The sequence below is a fragment of the Eschrichtius robustus genome, chromosome 3 (genome assembly GCF_028021215.1).
Source record: "Eschrichtius robustus isolate mEscRob2 chromosome 3, mEscRob2.pri, whole genome shotgun sequence".
In the NCBI taxonomy this organism is placed as follows: Eukaryota; Metazoa; Chordata; class Mammalia; order Artiodactyla; family Eschrichtiidae; genus Eschrichtius; species Eschrichtius robustus.
In genome coordinates this window covers 119,459,279-119,478,482 of record NC_090826.1, presented here as the reverse complement: position 1 = coordinate 119,478,482, position 19,204 = coordinate 119,459,279, and the positions used below count along the sequence as shown (strand labels likewise).

At 39.3% G+C, this 19,204-nt stretch overlaps 1 protein-coding gene across 3 annotated transcripts in view; it reads right to left on the bottom strand.

The window, feature by feature from the left end:
• Positions 1-19,204, bottom strand: part of DDR2 (discoidin domain receptor tyrosine kinase 2) — a 159,571-nt gene that overhangs the window by 23,898 nt on the left and 116,469 nt on the right. For 2 of the 3 annotated variants that reach the window (XM_068541173.1, XM_068541174.1), the window contains 6 exons: positions 12,982-13,084; positions 11,264-11,495; positions 10,803-10,950; positions 10,306-10,411; positions 6,106-6,289; positions 1,670-1,913 (listed from right to left, as the gene is read on the bottom strand). In XM_068541173.1, coding sequence (XP_068397274.1) covers positions 1,670-1,913; positions 6,106-6,289; positions 10,306-10,411; positions 10,803-10,950; positions 11,264-11,495; positions 12,982-13,084 — 1,017 coding nt within the window. Of the gene's footprint in view, positions 1-1,669; positions 1,914-6,105; positions 6,290-10,305; positions 10,412-10,802; positions 10,951-11,263; positions 11,496-12,981; positions 13,085-13,459; positions 13,519-19,204 lie in introns of those variants that run through there. The other variant, XM_068541175.1, reaches the window with a different exon arrangement.

Below are 19,204 nucleotides of genomic sequence, written 5' to 3'. Positions count from 1 at the left end.
GGATGCTTCTCTAAGGCAGGTAAAGAATCCTGTCATAAGATTTAAATCCTCAGAGAGGGAACTTCCCTGGGGCACAGTGGATCAGACTCTGCACTCCCAATGCAGGGGGCCTGGGTTCGATCCCTGGTCAGGGAACTAGATCCCGCATGCATGCCGCAACTAAGAGTTCGCATACCGCAACTAAGGAACACATGTGCTGCAACCAAGGAGCTGGTGAGCCACCACTAAGAAGCCTGCAAGCTGCAACTAAGGAGCCCGCCTGCTGCGACTAAGACCCAGCGCAACCAAATAAGTAAATTTAAAAAAAAATCCTTTTTTTAACACACCTCTAGAAATGTGTCCTCTTTAATGTTAGTGAGGATGAAGAACAAAATAAAATCTATTAGATACCACTGAAGGTTGCTAGAGCATTGACTCATTACTCTGTAAATAGATGAAAAAATTAATTATGTATGCTGCCCTTCCAACGAGAACTGTATTTCAGGGTTAACAAGCATATGGGGAATAGTTCTCCTATTCAGAAGAAATTCAGCTAATAAATGCAGAAGGAATAAAAGAATTAGAAAATCACCATTTAGCAACTCCTAATGAAATAATTTAAGCAGTGGTCATCAATGGAGGATAAAACCTAAGGAGAAAGTTCATTGGGAACTTGTCCATGAAAGGATAACCACCTGAGCCCAGAGATCAATCTTAGCATCACTAAAAGTGAGAGATTCTAATATAACATCCCCATGATGAGGTTCAGCATAGAGCACACAGCACTATCCATGAAAAATCCTTGGCAAAAATGAATATTGAATTTGAATCAAATTCACCTGTAGATATAACCACCAGTCTACAGGATGACAGAGGATAGAAGCTCTAGTAAAATTACACCACAGAAAGTAATCAGCCAAACCAGAATGGAATTTTTTTTAAAAACTGTTTTAGGTTAAAAGAGATACCACCTAGCAATATAATAAAGGAAATACACCAAGAGGGGCTAATTAGTTGGATCCTAATTCAATCAAGCCAACTGTAGTAAGACATTATGAAACAATCAGGGATACTTGAATGTGGACTGGCTATTATATTCTATTAAGGAATTATTTATTAATAAATTTGTTAGATGTTATAATGGCATTATTAGGAAGATAATGTTATTTTCTAAGGTGCATTCTAAAATTTTAGTAGTGAAATCAAATAATGTCTCAGATTTGCTTCAAAATACTATACCAAAAAGGGAGGAATAAATGAAACAAGCATGATAAAAAAAATCAATGGTTAGTAAAGCTAGGTGATGGATGGGGGTTCATTGTTCCCTTTACTTTTATTTAGACATCTTCATTTAAATATTTTAATAATGTTTAGGTGTGCTTCCCCTTAACTGGCTTGATTTACGTAAAGGTTTTAATACATTGTACTCATTTTCTTTAATCCTTGATCTTACATCTCTTTTAGACAAATGTGTGTGAGAGCCAAGTAAACATTCTGTCCACTTCCACATCCTCATCCCTACCCTTCCACAACTACACTATTTGCAGAAAAGCGTCCCTCTATCTACCCATGAGAAGCCACCTGTACAACCATCCTCCTTTCAGACACCCGCCAGTGAGAAGCTCTGGACACCGCTTTCCTCCTTCACCACCCTGCTCCCAGTTCCCTAAGGGGCCCCCAAGCTCCCAACCTGATTGGAAGGTGATCTCACTGAACATCATCCAGGTGTCAGCAAAATGGTATTGGCACTTGATGGCACTGGCCATGCGGTGGTGAAGGGGCACCGTGACGAACCGAGCACTGGGGTTGACGTCATCCAGGACAAGGGGGAAGGAGACAGCGTTAGGTTCCCATTCATTGGCTTCAGAGCGAAAGTAGCACTGTACCTCCTTAAAAATCTTCACACCTTTAGCAAACATGTTGTTGCAGTGGACCTGGCAGAGAAAGAGGCATGTGAGTGACAGGGTGACCCTGTTGGGTGGCACTGGGGACACAGTGCAACCTAACCCAGTAAGATCTTAGACCTGCCAAATTGCTCTGAACACCACCCTTGGTGAATAATTGGTGCTCTGCAGTCTTGCATTTTTCCCTTCTAGGAATCTCACAGTGGCAGTGATACCTTATAAAACCTGGGCTGCTACCTCAGTCACCTCTTTGCAATTGTGCTCCCCTGGCTACCTCACTGCATGCTGCTGGGAGTAGTGTCCTTATCTGTTAAATGAGGACTAGACCAGCAACCTCTCAGTTCCCCCCTTGCCCTTAACACTCTCTGCTCTATAACCCTCTCAACCACTCCAATCCTCTCAACCATGGCTGCTATCTGCCCAGAATGGAGCTATTCTGAACCACTTTCTCCTATGTACATTCCAAAGCCAGTCCACTTCTTTCAACAGGTTTAGATGAGAAACCTGAAATAATACACAATCCAATATAATTTCATCTTTCTCTTTAGAAATCTCATTTCGACTGCCGGGTATTAGCATTTGTCAGCCAGAGACACAAAACTTAATTATCTCTCTTAATTAAATTCAGTTTAGGTAAAGCCATTCTGATGAGAGCATCAAATCTTCCTCATAGATATTTTCTGAGATGAGAAAAGAAGGCCTTTAGGAAGGTAGCTTTTTTGTTGTACCTTCCTTGGGATGAATTAACAGTTTTAATTTATTGAACACACGTAAATGGAACAAGGTTAAGAACAAAATCAAAGAAATACCAACTACAGCTTCAATAGATTTTTCAGATGTTTTGAAATCTGCAAAGTGTTGGATAAGTAGCCTGTGGGGAAGGTAATAATCTTTCCTACAGATGTTTAGGGAATCCTTCTAGAATGCAAGTAAATAGCATAGGATTTCATTCTCCTGTGGACTTAATATATTTATGTAATAAATAGAATATATTTAAAAATGCATTTATATATATGTTTCAGAATCTCTTTCAATTTATTTTTTCTTGATTTGTATTATAAAATTTTTTCTATTTTATATTTTTCCAAAGAATAAGCTCTTGGATTTATGATCATTTCTATAGTGTTCTGACTTTAATTAATTGGTTTATGCATTTATCTTTGATGTTAGACTGATGAACCTAGTGACAGGGCAGGAATAAAGACGTAGACATAGAGAATGGACTTGAGGACATGGGGTAGGGGGGAAGGGGGAAGCTGGGGCAAAGTGAGAGTAGCATCGACATATATACACTACCGAACATAAAATAGATAGCTAGTGGGAAGCAGCAGCATAGCACAGGGAGATCAGCTCAGTGCTTTGCAATGACCTAGAGGGGTGGGATAGGGAGGGTGGGAGCAAGGCTAAAGAGGGAGGGGATATGGGGATATATGTATGCATATGGCTGATTCACTCTGTTGTACAACAGAAACTAACACAGTATTGTGAAGCAATTACACTCCAATAAAGATTTAAAAAAAAATAATGAAGAACGTATTCAGTACCATGAATTTTATCCAGTGTGGTTTTATATGTATCCCATTTGTTTTGATATATGTAATTTTTCATTTTCTAAATGCTCTGTGGATTTGCTTTTCTTTTAAATGCTGTATTTTAACTATAATCAGGGCAGGGAGGGAAATAGGCAGTACTTTGCCTAAGAAGCAAAAAACTACTCTCTAGAAGACTTCAGTGACCTGAAAGTCGTCTTTTACTTTTCATTTGTCTCAGAAAAATTAAAATACGGTAGACACCTGCTTGGCCTGCTAATCCTGAGAAAAGTAGCTCTGAGTCAGCTCCTGAGAGGTTTCTGGCACCTTCTAAATGCAGACATATGCTTTTGAATAATTTTGATCTGTGATAAACTAGTTAAACAGGAGCTGCTGGGGACTCAGGAAGATCAAAGTCAATTGAGCAAATATGGGGACTTCATGGGGACTTTAAAATACATTTCATTATTTGTGTGACTAGAAATTCTCCCAATGATATATAATGAGCTGATACACATGTTCATAGGTACATATTGGGTATACACATTATTCAGCAATAGAAATAAATTTTTCCTTGAAGCATACACAGTTTTGTTACTGTGCATATTTCCCTCCACCCCCCATAAACCTGTAAAGAATAATGTGTTAACACACAATTGCACACACATTTTACAACTTCCCAAGAGCCATTTATGAGCAACACACTGGCAGATTGGGTATGTGTTGATCTTTCTGTTCTCATCATTTAACTAATAGCTATTAATCCAACTAGGAGATATTATCATCTTAACATGTGAGTGTGATATAGTAGACATGCATTTTCTTTTTGACTCCAGGTTTGTGCCAAGAATAACAAATTTTTATTTACTGGGAATGATACAGTTTCCCTTCTTCAGGGTCCCCATGTCATTCTATATACCTTCTTTTGCAAATAAATAGTGTCTTCCCCCACTGAACTGCAAATTGCCCCAAGGTAGGGACCATTTCTTATTCATCTGTTTACCCCCAGAACCTAGAATTCAGCTTTAACATCTAATCTGGTCAATTTTTGCATGGACTTTTCTTCCATTCCTTTCTCTCTGAAACATACTTGGGATTGAGTAAGAGAAAAGGAAAAACGATCATTTGAGCTAAGTATCAGGAAACTCACCATACCAACAGAGAGGTCCTCAACCCTTACATCCAGGGTAGGCTCTCCCGAAAGGCCCTACCCCAGAGAAAATGGAAATCAGGCCTTAAGTCCCCTCCTCCAGTTCTTCTCATGGTCTGCACTTAACTCTCCCCAGAGCACACCCAGCCTGGGCTTTTCCCAGGTCTTTCAGCTTCCATCCAAGTACTCAATGAAATTTACCTACTCACTCTTAACTACTCTGTAATAATTAACTGATAAAATAACTTCTGCTATTGCATTTAAGACCTTAATTTTTTTTTTTATTGTTTTACTCTCCCTGAGGTAAAATACTTGCATTTTAATACAGACTTCTGGGTGATGGTGTTTCAGAAAAAAGAAACAAAAAACCTAATAATTTACATTTGAGGCCTTAGAAAAGACTTGGGTTAAAATGACCTCACCTCACCCTTGAATCTCACTCATTGGATAACCAACTCCTCTGACCGGGCAAAGAGTCACAGAGGTCCCACAGAGAAGACAAACTGAAACCCTGGGCCTGAGGTCTAGAATCCAGATGGTGGCCCAGCCAAGAGTCACAGCAATTCCTCCTGTCTGGCCCCAGTCCTTCTTCAAGTTTCTGTTTATAGTTAGGAAAATACTATTATATTTTCAGTGTCTTATTGATGTTCATCATATCTCCTCCTTCTTCTACCCAGGTGGCAGAGATATTTATAACCATAAATGGCTAGAGTAGGCAATAAAGGATATCATTTGTTCACTTGCAAACATTTATTGAGCCTGTATATATTAAGTGCCAGGCGCTTGGGTACAAAGATCAGAAAGCAGAGGCTGAGAAGGAGCTTGAGGTCTAGTAAGGGAACCAGACACGTAGACAGATAAATGATAATAGATAGGAGACAAAGAACTCTGGGAACAGAACAGTATGGGATCTTCTGCCATGATTTCTTAGTGCTGTGGGCATGGAGGAAACACTCAGGGGTGGGAAGTGGTTCAAAATACAAAGCTCCTTCTTCTTCCATTGAGAATCAGAGCTGCAATGAGACACCCTTACTGATAAGAGTGTGTCCCCTCCCTGCAGAGTGCTGGGCAGGGCCATGGAATGACTTCCAAGGGCCCTCGTCACTACTGCCTTTGTGGGCCACTCCCTCCACAAAAAATATGTTAAAATTATATTTTACAACTGTTTTGTTAAAAAGTTAATAACTTTCGACGTTAAAGCTCATTTCTTTTACTCTGACAGTAAAAGAAGTTAAACCATTTCCATAGGCCTTACAAGTATGGTGGGTCCCAGACACTGTGCCCACTTTGCATAATGGATATGTCCACTCTGGTGTTGAGACAACAACAGCGAAATACATTGTGAAACAGTGACCTAATCTAACATCCTTATTTACAAATGAAGAAACAAGCCCAGAGAGATGAAGTGACTCAAGAAATGCATGCAGCTAGTTAGCAGCAGAATATGTACTTGAATGCCATTCTGCTGGCACCACCCTAGGGTTCTTTCCAGCATACTTTTCCCTACACCATGATTTTGGCTTCTACGCCTAACTCCACTGACCTTCATAGTAGTAAAATTCCTGATGCGGTCAAACTCAAACATGATCTCGATGTAACCATTGGTGGCACTCTCATTTCTCCAGCCCACGTAGTCATAGCCTGGCCACACGTGGTACTCATGGGTCTGGGTGAAATCATCCAGGCCAGACACCCCATCGGTCAACTGGCCCAGCCCTTCAGTCATGCTGCTCAAGCCAAAAGAGGAGAAGGAAAAGGGAGAGAGGAACCTGGAGTTAATTACATATTCATGGAAGAGCTTTTACCCAGTTTCTTCACCCCAGGTTTTGTAAGAGCTGATTATCTTGGAGGTTGAAGAATTATGAAAAATCCAATATATTTTGTAGTACTGACTCATTTATCCTGCATCAGTGAAGAACTAAGAATTTCATATAAATGAATTTTACAAAATATTTGATGCTTAACTCTATAATAGCAAAGCTTTTAAACACCTTTTTAAAAATCATTTTATATGAAAAGCTTTCTATGATCTATTATATCCTTACCTGTTCTTATATACTTAACATAACAAGTCTTTATATAATGATTCAATATTATCAAATGCATTTGACTAATTCATCCATTAATGAGTAAATGAATGAATGCACAGAACAAATACTACAGCAGATGGTGGCACTTGCTCATCACTAAATAAATGGTCCCAGAGCTGGTTGGAAACTTTTCTGACTCTCCTTTGACTGCATGTTGTCATTGTTCAGTGAATCAAATCCAGGGAAGCCAGTCATGCCTTCTTCTACCCCATATCTCCAACAACTTGCTTCGATATCGAACAAAAGGGGGAAAAAATAACTTCTAACAAATTTAAATACTGATTTATATTTAACTTTAATTACATTTGCAGAATACTAGACTCATAGAGTAAAATGTATGGACCAAATGAGAGTCTCAGGCACTGGATTTAGTTTTATTTTCTAGCTTGGCAGCCTTTTCACTTCCGAGTGTAAGGCTCTGTTTGAATGGCTGAGTTTGCCAGAAGCCTGACTGCTGGGTGGGATGGATGTGTATTGATGTTAATTTGACTACGTGAAGAACATAAAGAGACCCCCTTCCTTCTGTTTATGGAGGGACAGAACAAGAACCCATCGTGTGAAACTTCTCTCTCCTCAAGCCCTGGAAGATATGTCAAGAGTCTCCCAAATGAAGAGATTGGGATATTCACACTCAAGCAATAATCCATGTGACCCATGAGGTTATAGGCAGACCAATGTTATGTAAAATTTGTGAATTACCAAAAAAAAAAAAAAAGGATTAAGAGTGATTATGCCAGCCTTACAGATACATTTTTAAATATATTTGTTCATTGAAAAATGTTTGGCAAATTATAAAATTTGACTGGCCTTATCCACAGTGACCAGAGCCTGGATCTCCCTTCCAAGGTTTTGCCATCTTTTTCTTCTCTCTACAGATCAGAAGGCTAGGAGAACATAAGTTTACTTGCAATGAATATATCTCCCATTATCCCCAGAAAAATAAATCCCCATGAAAGTCTTCAGAAAAGCAGTACAAATTTAAAGGAATGCTTATTCAATTTCTCTTTCATCAAAATTTAATCAATAAGGAAAGAAACTTTCCCTGTTTACTTCATATACTTTAGAATTGTTAGAATTTCTACAACGGTATATATTACTTTTAGAATTTTTTTAAATTTAAATAAGTAACTTTTGATACTATGACTATTTATTTCCTGAGAGCTTGAATTAGGTAACTCTGTATCTCATCACTTAGCCACTCCCCAGCTAGATAGCTCATGACCTCAATTATTAGGCGGAAGCTGACTGTGTCTAAATCTCTGTGATTATTTTGTTATTTTTCCTCTGGGGTTCATCCAGAGCCATATTTCCAGTTACCCGGCTTATTTCTCTATTTGAATGTCCTGTCAGTCCCTTGAACTTATATTCCAAACTGAATCCATCACCATCCCCTTCTAAACTAAGTCTTTCACCTAGGTTTCCCACTTCAGTCAATTATACTTCTCTTCCATATCCACTAAGAGTCCCTGGCACATGATAAGCATTCAAAATATGTTTGTTGAATGAATAAATGTCGTCTCCATTGTTTTACCTAGATTATTGTTTCATCTAACTCTTTTTCTCACATTACTGTCTTGCCCCCTGTATCCAATCAGACTACAAATGTTCCCTAAATGAGTATCTTTCTCATTCCCATTCCCACAGTCAGCATTATGGCCTGGGTCATTAATCCTTTTCATCTGACAGAATTTGGAATTAGAAAATATCCCCCTCATCTCCTCCCTTCCTATTCAAATCTAATCTTTGAATGCAGCTTGATTAATCTGTCTGAAGCACAGCTCCCATCATGCTCTTCCCCAGCTTTAAAAACCTTCAGTGACACATTGTGTTGATGATGTTCGTAGAGAAGAACTCCTCCTCCTCCCCTCTTTTTCCTGGCCCTGACATTCAAGTTCCTCCAAAATATGACAAAATCCGCCTTGCTATGCTTCTAATCTACTGCCTTGCTACGTAAATATGGCCCATGGTTAACTAAACTGCTGATCTTTCCCAGACATTCCCCTAAACTTTACAACCATGATTCTTTTGTCATCACGGTATTCCCTCTGCCTAAAATGCCATTTCAAGAGTCTTTGCCTGTGAAAGTTCTACCCATCCTTTGGGCTCATTTCAGATTTCATCTATTCTATTATGTTTTAACTGGCCCTCCAATCAGATAATAACTTACATGTATATAGCACTTTATCTCTACAAAATGCTTTCCTTATATACTTTTTTTTAATCACTTCAGCCTCATAGCAAACAAATAATTTTAAGAGATGAATCCAGGTGTTTTCACTCCCAATGCTCTGTTTTCCTTCTATAGCTTCCTTGTTTCTTTGAATCCCAAAGCAGTCATCGTGTATCTCTTACTCTTATGCTTGTATCATAGTAATTTATATCCTGGTTTAGTCCCCATTCCTAACTGTGAGCTTCTTAAAGGTAGGACCAATGACTTTATTATATTTGAATCCCTACAAATTCCTTGCACATAGTAACAGTTGATTAGCAAAGACTTACTAAACTAAACTGAATTCAATTGATCTCTGATTTCCTCTGTGCCTTGAGTTGATGGCAGTTGGGTGTGGCTAAGTGAAATGATGCCAAGACAGATTATGTAAAACGGGAAGAACAGTGACTAAGTAGATGGAAAGGAAGTGATTAGTAACAGAAGACCGGATGAGTCGGGCATGGAAGCTTCACACAAGGCATGGAAGCTGGAGGGCAGTAGTTTATTCTTCACACCTAAGACAATGGAAGTGCTGTAATTCCACACTCCTCTTCCTGAGACTCACTAATCTCTCTCTCAACCACCAGCAACCTCCATCATCTGGTGTGGACTTCACTATGGTCTAACCTCTCTGCCAGGCTCAATCTTTGCAGACAAAGATTAACCTAAGAGAGAAAAGTGTTGAAGTGGGGTAGAAGAAGAACGGCAAGACTTGGAGTGAATTGGGATAGGTGGGAACATCTCTCATCCAACCCTAAATTCATTCTGTATCTGAACATACTTCACCATGGCCCTCCCTTGGTTCAATTCAGGTATCCATTGGTCCTTCTGCTGTTCCCAGTTCTAGCTTCTGCTATAGTCGGGCCATTCTGGTCCTCATCCCTGATTCCCTTCCTCTGCTCTCTGCTACCTACCTCCTCTGCTCCAATTATCATCTCATCCTAGAATCTTTCCTTGTCTATTGTAAGCCTTAATAGTCTCCTTCTTTTCACAATTTCTAAAGCATTTACATTTCTGGGGTTCATTCTTTCTGAACTTCTTTATCTGTCCAGTTTATTATACTTGTAACTTCAAATCTTCTGTCCCTTTGTCTCCATAAGTAGGCTATTATTTGTGTCAGACCACACATCTTGTTTTGAGGGTCAAAAATTATGGCTACAGTACTTAGAGCCATACCACAAAGCTTAGCCCTTACTTTGTGTAATTTGTTGTTTTCCTTCTGATTACTTTGTCTTCCCAAACTAGGCTCTTAGTTCCTTCCAAATAAAGATTACATATTTTACTTCACCTAAATTTATCTCACAATGCCTAGTATAAGGGCTAAATAAACATTGGCTAGTTGACTGAATGAGTCCTTGATTATTGTTCCCAGGTTATGATGAAATATTATTCTCTTATGGTGGCCATTCCCCCACTCTGATGATTAAAGTTTCCCAGAATTTACCTGTACCCAACGGCCCCATCATAGACAGAATCGTTCAGATAAATGACGGAGCCTCCTGGTAGTACAAACTGCTGTCCAGCTGGAGCATTATAAGACACCAAGCCATCTGCCAAAGGAAACACAGATGTGTCAGTGCCTTTGGGAAGGAGCTGCACCTGCTGCTCAGAACAACTCTCCCAGGGAGCTACCTGAGGCTTCAAGACTGCAATCTTGAGCAATGTGTCCACCTAGGACTCAATCTGGGCACACAGGGAGTACTCCTCAGCAGCAGTCAGCAAAGTGACTTGGAATGCAGTATGACAGGTGTGGGGCACCAAGCCCTGGGTGGATGAATAATATTCCTTTCTTTACTCTAACCAAGAGGGGATCACTTCTTGGTGATTAGTAATTCCGGTGAAATTCTTGGTGAAAGTAATTCCTCTTTCTGATTTGATTGCCTTTATTTCCCAAGGGCTGGGGTTTTTAATAAAGTCTACACGCTCTCTCTAGAGACCTACCTAGCCAGACACAGCCATAAAGCTCCACCCTCATGCACACATTCATGGAGTGATCAGTGACTGGTATAAAGCGGACAAATCTGGCCACGATGGGTGGCTCCAAGTCCTTTAGGAAAATGTCATAGGGGTTACTATTTCCATCCAGCACCTGAGGAGAGATAAAAGAAAGAGTGAGAAGATGCTATGAAGTTATGCTGACTCTTCTTCATTCCCCAAGTCATTATCTCTTTGATGGAACCTCTCCTTTTAACTCAAGGAGCAGAATGTAACCACTCAGCAGCCTTGCTATCCCTATGTGTGCCCCCCACCCCATCCTCCTTCATCTTGGGTTACACATTTACAAGGGCATCCCAGGTCTGCGGACACACATACCTACATAGACAACCTGTGCACTTCCTCTTCTAGCCTAAGTCAAAATATGGTCCCAGACATCCCAGGGTTTGGATGTGTCTTCTTCTCACCTGTTTCCCATGCCGGTTCCGCCAAGAGATCCAGCGAGTGCCATCCCGACTGTAATTGATCTTGTACATGGGGGCAAACTCAATGCCATGGCCCCCTGCATGGCGCCCCTGGGTCCCCACCAGAGTGATAAAGTGCAGGGTGTGCAAGTCAATCTGCAGAAACTCCTTCAGGTCATCAGGTTCCACTGGAATCTCAGGACACCAGGCTCCGTCCCCTTCTTCTGAGTCCAGCCTTGATTGACGAGAGTTGGGGGTAGAGGAAGGAACCACGAAACCACAGAGTTATTTACCAGTCCCCAGCAAGCAGCTGCTCAGTGCTGAAGAGAGAGAGCAGGCTGGCAGTCCAGTCCAGATGGACTTTTTGGGCTCTCCCTACCAGTCTGACTGTCACCACAGTACCCACTTGTGGTCAGTTCCCTCTTCCTGGGGCACCATGAAACCCAGAAAAACAGTCACCACCAGGGAGCTAGAGGCCTTCAGATGACATGGAGCCTTTATTTCCCATCCTGATTTAGAGATCTCAAGGGAGGTCCCATGCAGTGAAACCCTTCTTACCCTCTATTCCCCACTGAGTTATTTTACCACCCTCACCCCCACCCCCCATTTTCAGTCTCAGCATAACAAGGCTAACCCCTCCTTGCCTGGATATCAAGTTATAAGAGTGGGGAAGGAGGAATCATAAGATCTGCAGTGTGGGTTGTGTAATGTAGTGGAATTTTAACCAGCAGGGCGAGCATGGCAGCTCAGCAAAAAACCATGGAAACCTATGGTGAAAGTGAGGGGTAAGAGTATGTCAGGGAATAGTAAATAATCTGGTTTCATTTTACTACCTCCAGGCTGAGCTACCCACAAACAAAACTGTGAAATCATTATAAGGTTTATTTTGGGACGCTCTTACCCCTTTCCCTCTTCCCTGGAATGTGCCTTCTCTCACAGACGGCACCTACTCATTGTTGCTCCCTTCCAACCCCACCAAACTTCACTCTAATCTTTCATACACTAAGACAGAAATCATGGAGAAGGTTTACAGGATTGCTTTTCCTATGGATGATTCCATTTTAACAGAAATCAATGCTTTACACCAAAAGAACTAGATTCCAGGAAGAAGGTTACTTCCTAAAAGCTGAATAGTTTTTGACAATAATTTTTGACAAGCAATAGTTTATTGTTTTAAAGGACCCCTGATATTAGACCACAAGAAACCCAACATACTTTGTTTATGGATGAGGGTGGCCTTTCTATGTGAGGTATCCTTGAGAGGAGGGAAGAATTTGTTGGATGCCTCAATGTCTATTTAAGGCCTTGATGCCTTGCACTGTGATTGATGTTTCACAGACACCCACTGAGAAGAGGACTGCGTCTCCTAACTCTCAGTGACCTACCTAATCTGCACTTTTCCATATGTACCACTGTAGTCCACTTCCTGCAGTAGCTCATGGTGAGAACGTGAGATAAAGCAAGTGCACTGCATATCAATAAGCCGATCTGCTGTGGGTGGTGTGGCTCTAGGGCCCCTGTGGTTAGGGTGAGGTTGCTAGACCAGCACGTGCTGCCAGGCCCCAAATTCTCTGCCTGAAAACATGCAGAGCAGGTCCACTTTGATGTCCTTCACCCATTCCCACCAGCTCCCACCAAGTACCACGCTTCTTCCTTAGACCCTTGAGTCAGTAATTCTGTCCAACCCAGAGCTCAGGTTTTCTTGAGGCATCCATTCTCACCTTCCATATTTGGCAGCTGTGGACTCTGACCACTGACTAGAAGCTGTGATGTCCTCATCTGGAATGTGGCCTCCTGACATGCCCAGAGGATAGCGGCATATGGCTGAACCAAGAGAAACCAAAGAGAAAAGAGAGGAAATCCTTTTATTTTATTTTCAGAGACCCCCCAGCTAGAATGCAATTGATTATTAGACAGGAAAGAGGGACTAGGCCCCTCTATGACCCCAGTTTGACCACTATGACTCTCTCAGCCTTTTCTTCCTGGTCCTGCCTCCAAACTTATTAGTGTTCAATTTTCCAAGCATTGAACCTCAACCAACTTTATCTTTTGGTCCAAACTCTGACAATACTGTTATGTGCTGATTTATTCTTTTATTTGGTAATAACTCTATGACCCATCCCCATTTCCTTATTAGCAGACTTGCATTTCTAATCAGTTTCCCAACAGTGGTGAGTCGTCCTCATAATCACCAGGTACCTTTTATGATCCATAGCATTTTCTTTTCCGAGATAGCTGATTTCATGAAACTATGGAGCAGAGCTAAAAAAAAAAAAAAAAAAAAAAACTCTCCTATAAAGGTACTGAACACACAGCTTTGGCCCCCATTGGTACCATGTTCTGGACTCTGGCTAAAAATAATAACCTCTGGAATTGGACATCCTCCTCCATCCAAGATAGAGTAATAAAGACCAGATTTATTCTCCTGGGTGAAACAACCGGAAAATGGTAATAGTATATGAAAAATTGGATTTCAACATAATGAATATCAGACAAAAAAGGGCAGCAATCCCTGAGAGACAGGAAACAAAGAAGATGAACCCCACAATTGCAAAAGCTTACTTCCACGACAGAACGTCCAGCTTGTAGCACAGTGAGTGAAAACTCAGGCAGAGGCTGGAGGATTCCCTGAGCTCAGAAGACAAAGGTAAGAGTCTGTAGAGGTCAAGGGGACTAGAGCTCTTAGGACATAGGATTGCCGATAAAATACAGGATCCTTGGCTAAATTTAAATTTCAGATAAGCAATGAATAATTTTTTAGTACAGATATGTCCCATGCCAAAAAAAAAAAAAAAAAATACCAGGCTTTAAGAGAAGCAGAGAAATAGAACCTATAATAAGAAAAATAAATAAATCAGTTGAAACTGATTCAGAATTAATATAGAAGTTAAATTAGAAAAGACAAACACCAAAATAGTTATAACTGTGTTGCATATGTTCAGAAATATAAGGGGAGCTATAGAGGATAGAGAAAAGAGGTAAATCAAATTTCTAGAGATAAAACTTGAATGTGTGAGATGAAATACACTGTATGGAATTAAAAGCAGATTACATATTGGAGGGAAAAAAATAGGAACATAAAGACAACTATAGAAACTCTCCAAAATGAAACAATGAAAGAAAAGAGAATCAATCAATCAATCAATAAACAAAAAGCAGAACATCAGTAAGATGTGAAACAATTTCAAACATCTAGATATACATGTAAATGGATACCTTGAAAAAGAGGAGGGAGGAAGACAGAAAATTATTTGAATAAAAAATGGTGGAAAATTGTTTTAATTTGATGAAAATTATAAACCCAAGAAACTTAACAACCTGAAGCACAAGAAACATGAAGAAAACTACACTACAGTATATCATAATCCAATTGCTTACAGCAGATAATACAGAGAAAATTTTTAAAGCATCTAGAGGAAAAGGACACCTTATGCAACGAGGACCAAAGATAAAGATGACAGCAAATTTCCCAAAATGGCAATTACATGGTAAATATATAAGATGATTTTTAATGTTATTTATATCTCTTTAAGTGGTAATTGGCTATTTAAACAAAAATAATAACAACATATTGTGGTGTTTACAACATACACAAAAGTAAAATGCACGACAATAGCATAAAGGCTTAAAGGGAAAAATGGAAGTTACCTTGTTGAAAGGTTCTTATACTCTATGTGAAGTGGTATAATATCACTTGAAGATAGACTTTATTTAGTTAAAGATGTATACTGCAAACCCTAAAGCAAGCACTAAAATAATATTTTTTAAAAGACTTATAGCTAATAAGTCAAGAAAAGATAAAACAATCATAAAAATTCAATTAATTGAAAAGAAGGCAGAAGAAAAGGAAACAAAGAGCAGAGGACAAATAGAAAACAAATAGCAAGAATATAGATTTTAAGTTAATCATATAAAAACTCCCATTAAATATAAATGGTCTACATACCCTAATTAGAAAGTAGAGATTGTCAGATTGGATTTTTTTTAAAAAGCAAGTTTAAACTACATATGGTCTATGAGAAACACACTTTAAATATAAAAGCACAGATAAGTCACAAGAAAATATGGAAAAAATATACCATGAAAACTTAATCAAATGAAGGTGAAGTGGTTATATTAATACCGGACACAAAAAATTTCAAGACAAGGAATAAAGATGGTATTTCACAGTGATAAAGGGGCTAGTTCATCAAGAATACATGACAGTCCTAAATACTTATGCATCTAATAAGAGTTTCACAACAAATGAAGCAAAAAAAAAATTACAAAATAATGGACAAATTCACAATTGTAGTTGGAGATTTCAATTATTCCTCAACTAACTTCTTTCCAAAGAAGACATATAGAAGGCCAACAGGTACATGAAAAGAGCTTAACATCACTAATCATCAAGGAAATACATATCAAAACCACAGCAAGATAGCACACATCTGTTAGAATGGCTATTATCAAAAAGAGCAGAAATTACAAGTATTGGCAAGGATGTGTAGAAAAGGGAATGCTTGTGCACTGTTGGTGGAAATGTAAGTTGGTTCAGCCACCATGGAAAACGATATGGAGGTTCCTCAAAAAATTAAAAATAGAATTACCATGTAATCTAGCAATTCCACTTCTGGGTATTTATCTGAAGAAAATGAAAACACTACTCAAAATGATATATGCACCCCCATGTTTACTGCAGCATTATTTACAATAGCTAAGTTACGGAACAACCTAAGTGTCCATTGATGGATGAACGGATAAAGAAGATGTGCTATATATACACATACATACCATACATATGGTTTATTTAACCATAAAAAAGAATGAAATCTTGCCATTTGTGACAACGTGGATGGCTCTTGAGGGCATTATGCTAAGTGAAATAAGTCAGACAGAGAAAGACAAATATCATATGATTTCACTTATATGTGGAATCTAAAAAACAAACAACCAAAAAAAAAAAGCTCATATATACAGAGAACAGATTGGTTGAGCCAAATGGGTATAGGGGATCAAAAGGGACAAACTTCCAGTTACAAAATAAATAAGTCACAGGGATGCAATGTACAGCATGGGACTTAATAATCTGTATTGCATATTTGAAAGTTACAAAGAGAGTAGATTTTAAAAGTTCTCATCACAAGAAAAAATTATTTTTGTAACTATGTATGGTGATAGATGTTAACTTAGGCTTATTATGGTGACCATTTCTCAATATATACAAATATAGGATCAATATGTTGTATACCTGAAACTAGTACACTGTTATACGTCAATTATAACTCAATTTTAAAAATTATATTGGAATTTCCAGATAAGGCAATAAGGCAAAGGAAAAAAATAGTAAAAGGCACCCATGTCGGAAAGAAAGACATAAAACTGCCTTTAATTGCAGATAACAGGATCAGTTATGTAAGAAATCAGATGAAATCTACAAAAAAGCTACTACTAGAACTAAAAAATGAGTTTAATAAGGTTTCAGGACATAAGATCAATATACAACAATCAGCTGTGTTTCTATAAACTAGCGGTGAACAATTACAAGTTACAGTAGCATCAAAAATTACAAAATACTTAAGGATAAACACGACAAAAGATGTGAAAGACCTGTGCACTAAAAACTACCCAACACTGCAAAAAGAAATTAAAGATCTAAATAAGTGGAGATAATATACTACAATGTTCATGGGTCAAAAGAATCAATACTATTAAGATGTCCATTCTACCCAATCAAAGTCTCAGCAGGCATTTTTGTACAAACGAACAAATTGATTCTAAAAATCATATGGAAGCGCAAAGATCCCAGAATAGTCAAAACAACTTTGAAAAAGAAGATCAAAGAGGAAGAACTAACATCAGATTTTAAAACATTATAAAACTACAGAAATCAAGACAGTGGGATGTTGGTATAAGATAAACAAACATGCCAAAGAAACAGGAGAAAGTCCAGAAGTAGACCCATATATCTATACACTGATTCTGTCCTGCAGCCACTCACTCCTAGGCATTTGTCCAAAAGAAATAAAAGTGTAAGTCCATACAAAGACTTAAGAGTGTCCTTAACAGCTTTATTTGTAACAGACAACGCAAATTGGGAAACAATCATATGTCATCAACAGGTAAATGGATAAACAAATTGCGATATCCATGCAGTGAAATACTACTCAGCAGGGCTGGGATTAGAACGAAGCAAGTGAGGTGCTTAGGGTGCAAAATATAAGGAGGTGCCCACTCCCGGGGTCATGGAAGTCCCAGTTCTGCCTTTGCAGGATCTTGAGGGTGAGCACCTGCTTGCACTTTGCACCCTAGGCACCTCCCTTGCCTCACCCTAGTCCCATCTCTGCTACTCAGTAATAAAAAAGAATACTCTATTGATACGTGCTACAACACAGATAAATTTCAAAATAATTGTACTGAGGGAAAGAAGAGTATGAACCAGGCAAAAAGAGTATATACCGTATGCTTCCATTTATATTGTATATTATACAATTCTAGAAAATGAAAACAAATCAATCTACAGTGACAGAAAGCAGATCAGTGGTTACTAGGGAAGGAAGGAGTGGGCAGAAGGAATTACGAGGGGACACAAAGAAACTTTTGACAGTGATGGATATGGTCATAATCTTGATAATGGTGATGATTTCACAGGTTTATACATATGTCAAAACAGATCAAATTGTGCATTTTTAATGCGTGTAGTTTATTGTATGTCAATTATATGTCAGTGAAGCTGGTTTTCAAAAAGTAACCTCTGGGGTGGGATAATATATTGAGATTTTTATTTGTATATTTTCACGCCCCTTTCCAAAGCAGGCAGCCAAGGCCTTCCTGTTCCTTCGCCCCATGGGAGATTTATGTTTACTGGGCAGAAATAAGAAACTGCTTGAAGACTAATGGCTTCCTGGAAAGCCTGCCCTCATTAAGGGACCGTAGGATGAAGTAGAGGTGGCAGGAAGATGGGTGAGGTTTCCCTAGGCTAGAAGGAGACAAAGGTAGGCAACTTACAGGGCTAACAGGAACCAAGCTCCTTTCCTAGAAGTTCCCTGGAGAGGTAGCAAAACATCAAAGGGAAAATGGTTTCATGTGAGCATCGTGCCCAAGCTTGGCACAGAAACAGCCAAACTGCTGCCCCTGAAGAACATGGAGGGCTTGGAGAATAAGGATATCCACTATAATCATGACAAGCTGAAGGCAAGAAGTCCTTCTGTCCATATCACACCTAGAAAAGCTCCTGGATTCTTGTCCAACCCTAGGAAAAGGAAGGATGACTCGAGTCAAGGACCAGCTGACACTTTAAGAAACAGTATGATTAAGCAAAACCATACACAGGCAGCTTTGACAAGAAACATGGCTGTATACCCAACTGAAACTCTTCTATGCTACTGTCCACTGCATTTTCCAAGTCAGATTTGAAAGCATCATTTTGCCTATTCTTGTCAAATGTATAATTTCTCCATCAGAGGTGATTGGTTCTGCAGATAATCATTATGCTTGAATCTGGGAGGTTCAGGAATGAAGCATCAGCTTCTCAAAATCTGAAGTCTCTGGAACATGAAATTGAAGGGAGGAGTAAGGATGAGGAAATACTAATACAGGATCCCAATGAGGCCAAAATTACCAATGAGTGAGGTCAATGTACGTTTCAAAGTCACACACAGGGCACTGTCCTCTCTTCTGCTTCATCCCATCAGGTAGCAAAGGCCACGCCCTGACTAAAGGTCTGCTCTGGTCTCCTCCTCAAAGTTTTTCCTACATGTTGTTGCATGTGCTAAGTGTTTTAGCCCTTAGCATCAGTGACTTAATGGGCAAGGAGAGGCTTCTGGAGGCCTTTAACCCACATGCTACATGCCCCAGTCCAGTTTACCAGAGTACCTGCATTGGCATTTAGGACACAAGCCCAGCTACTGATAAAGTAGAACTTTGCTTTCCCTTTGCCACTGTCCCCTGTGTGTATATTTCCCT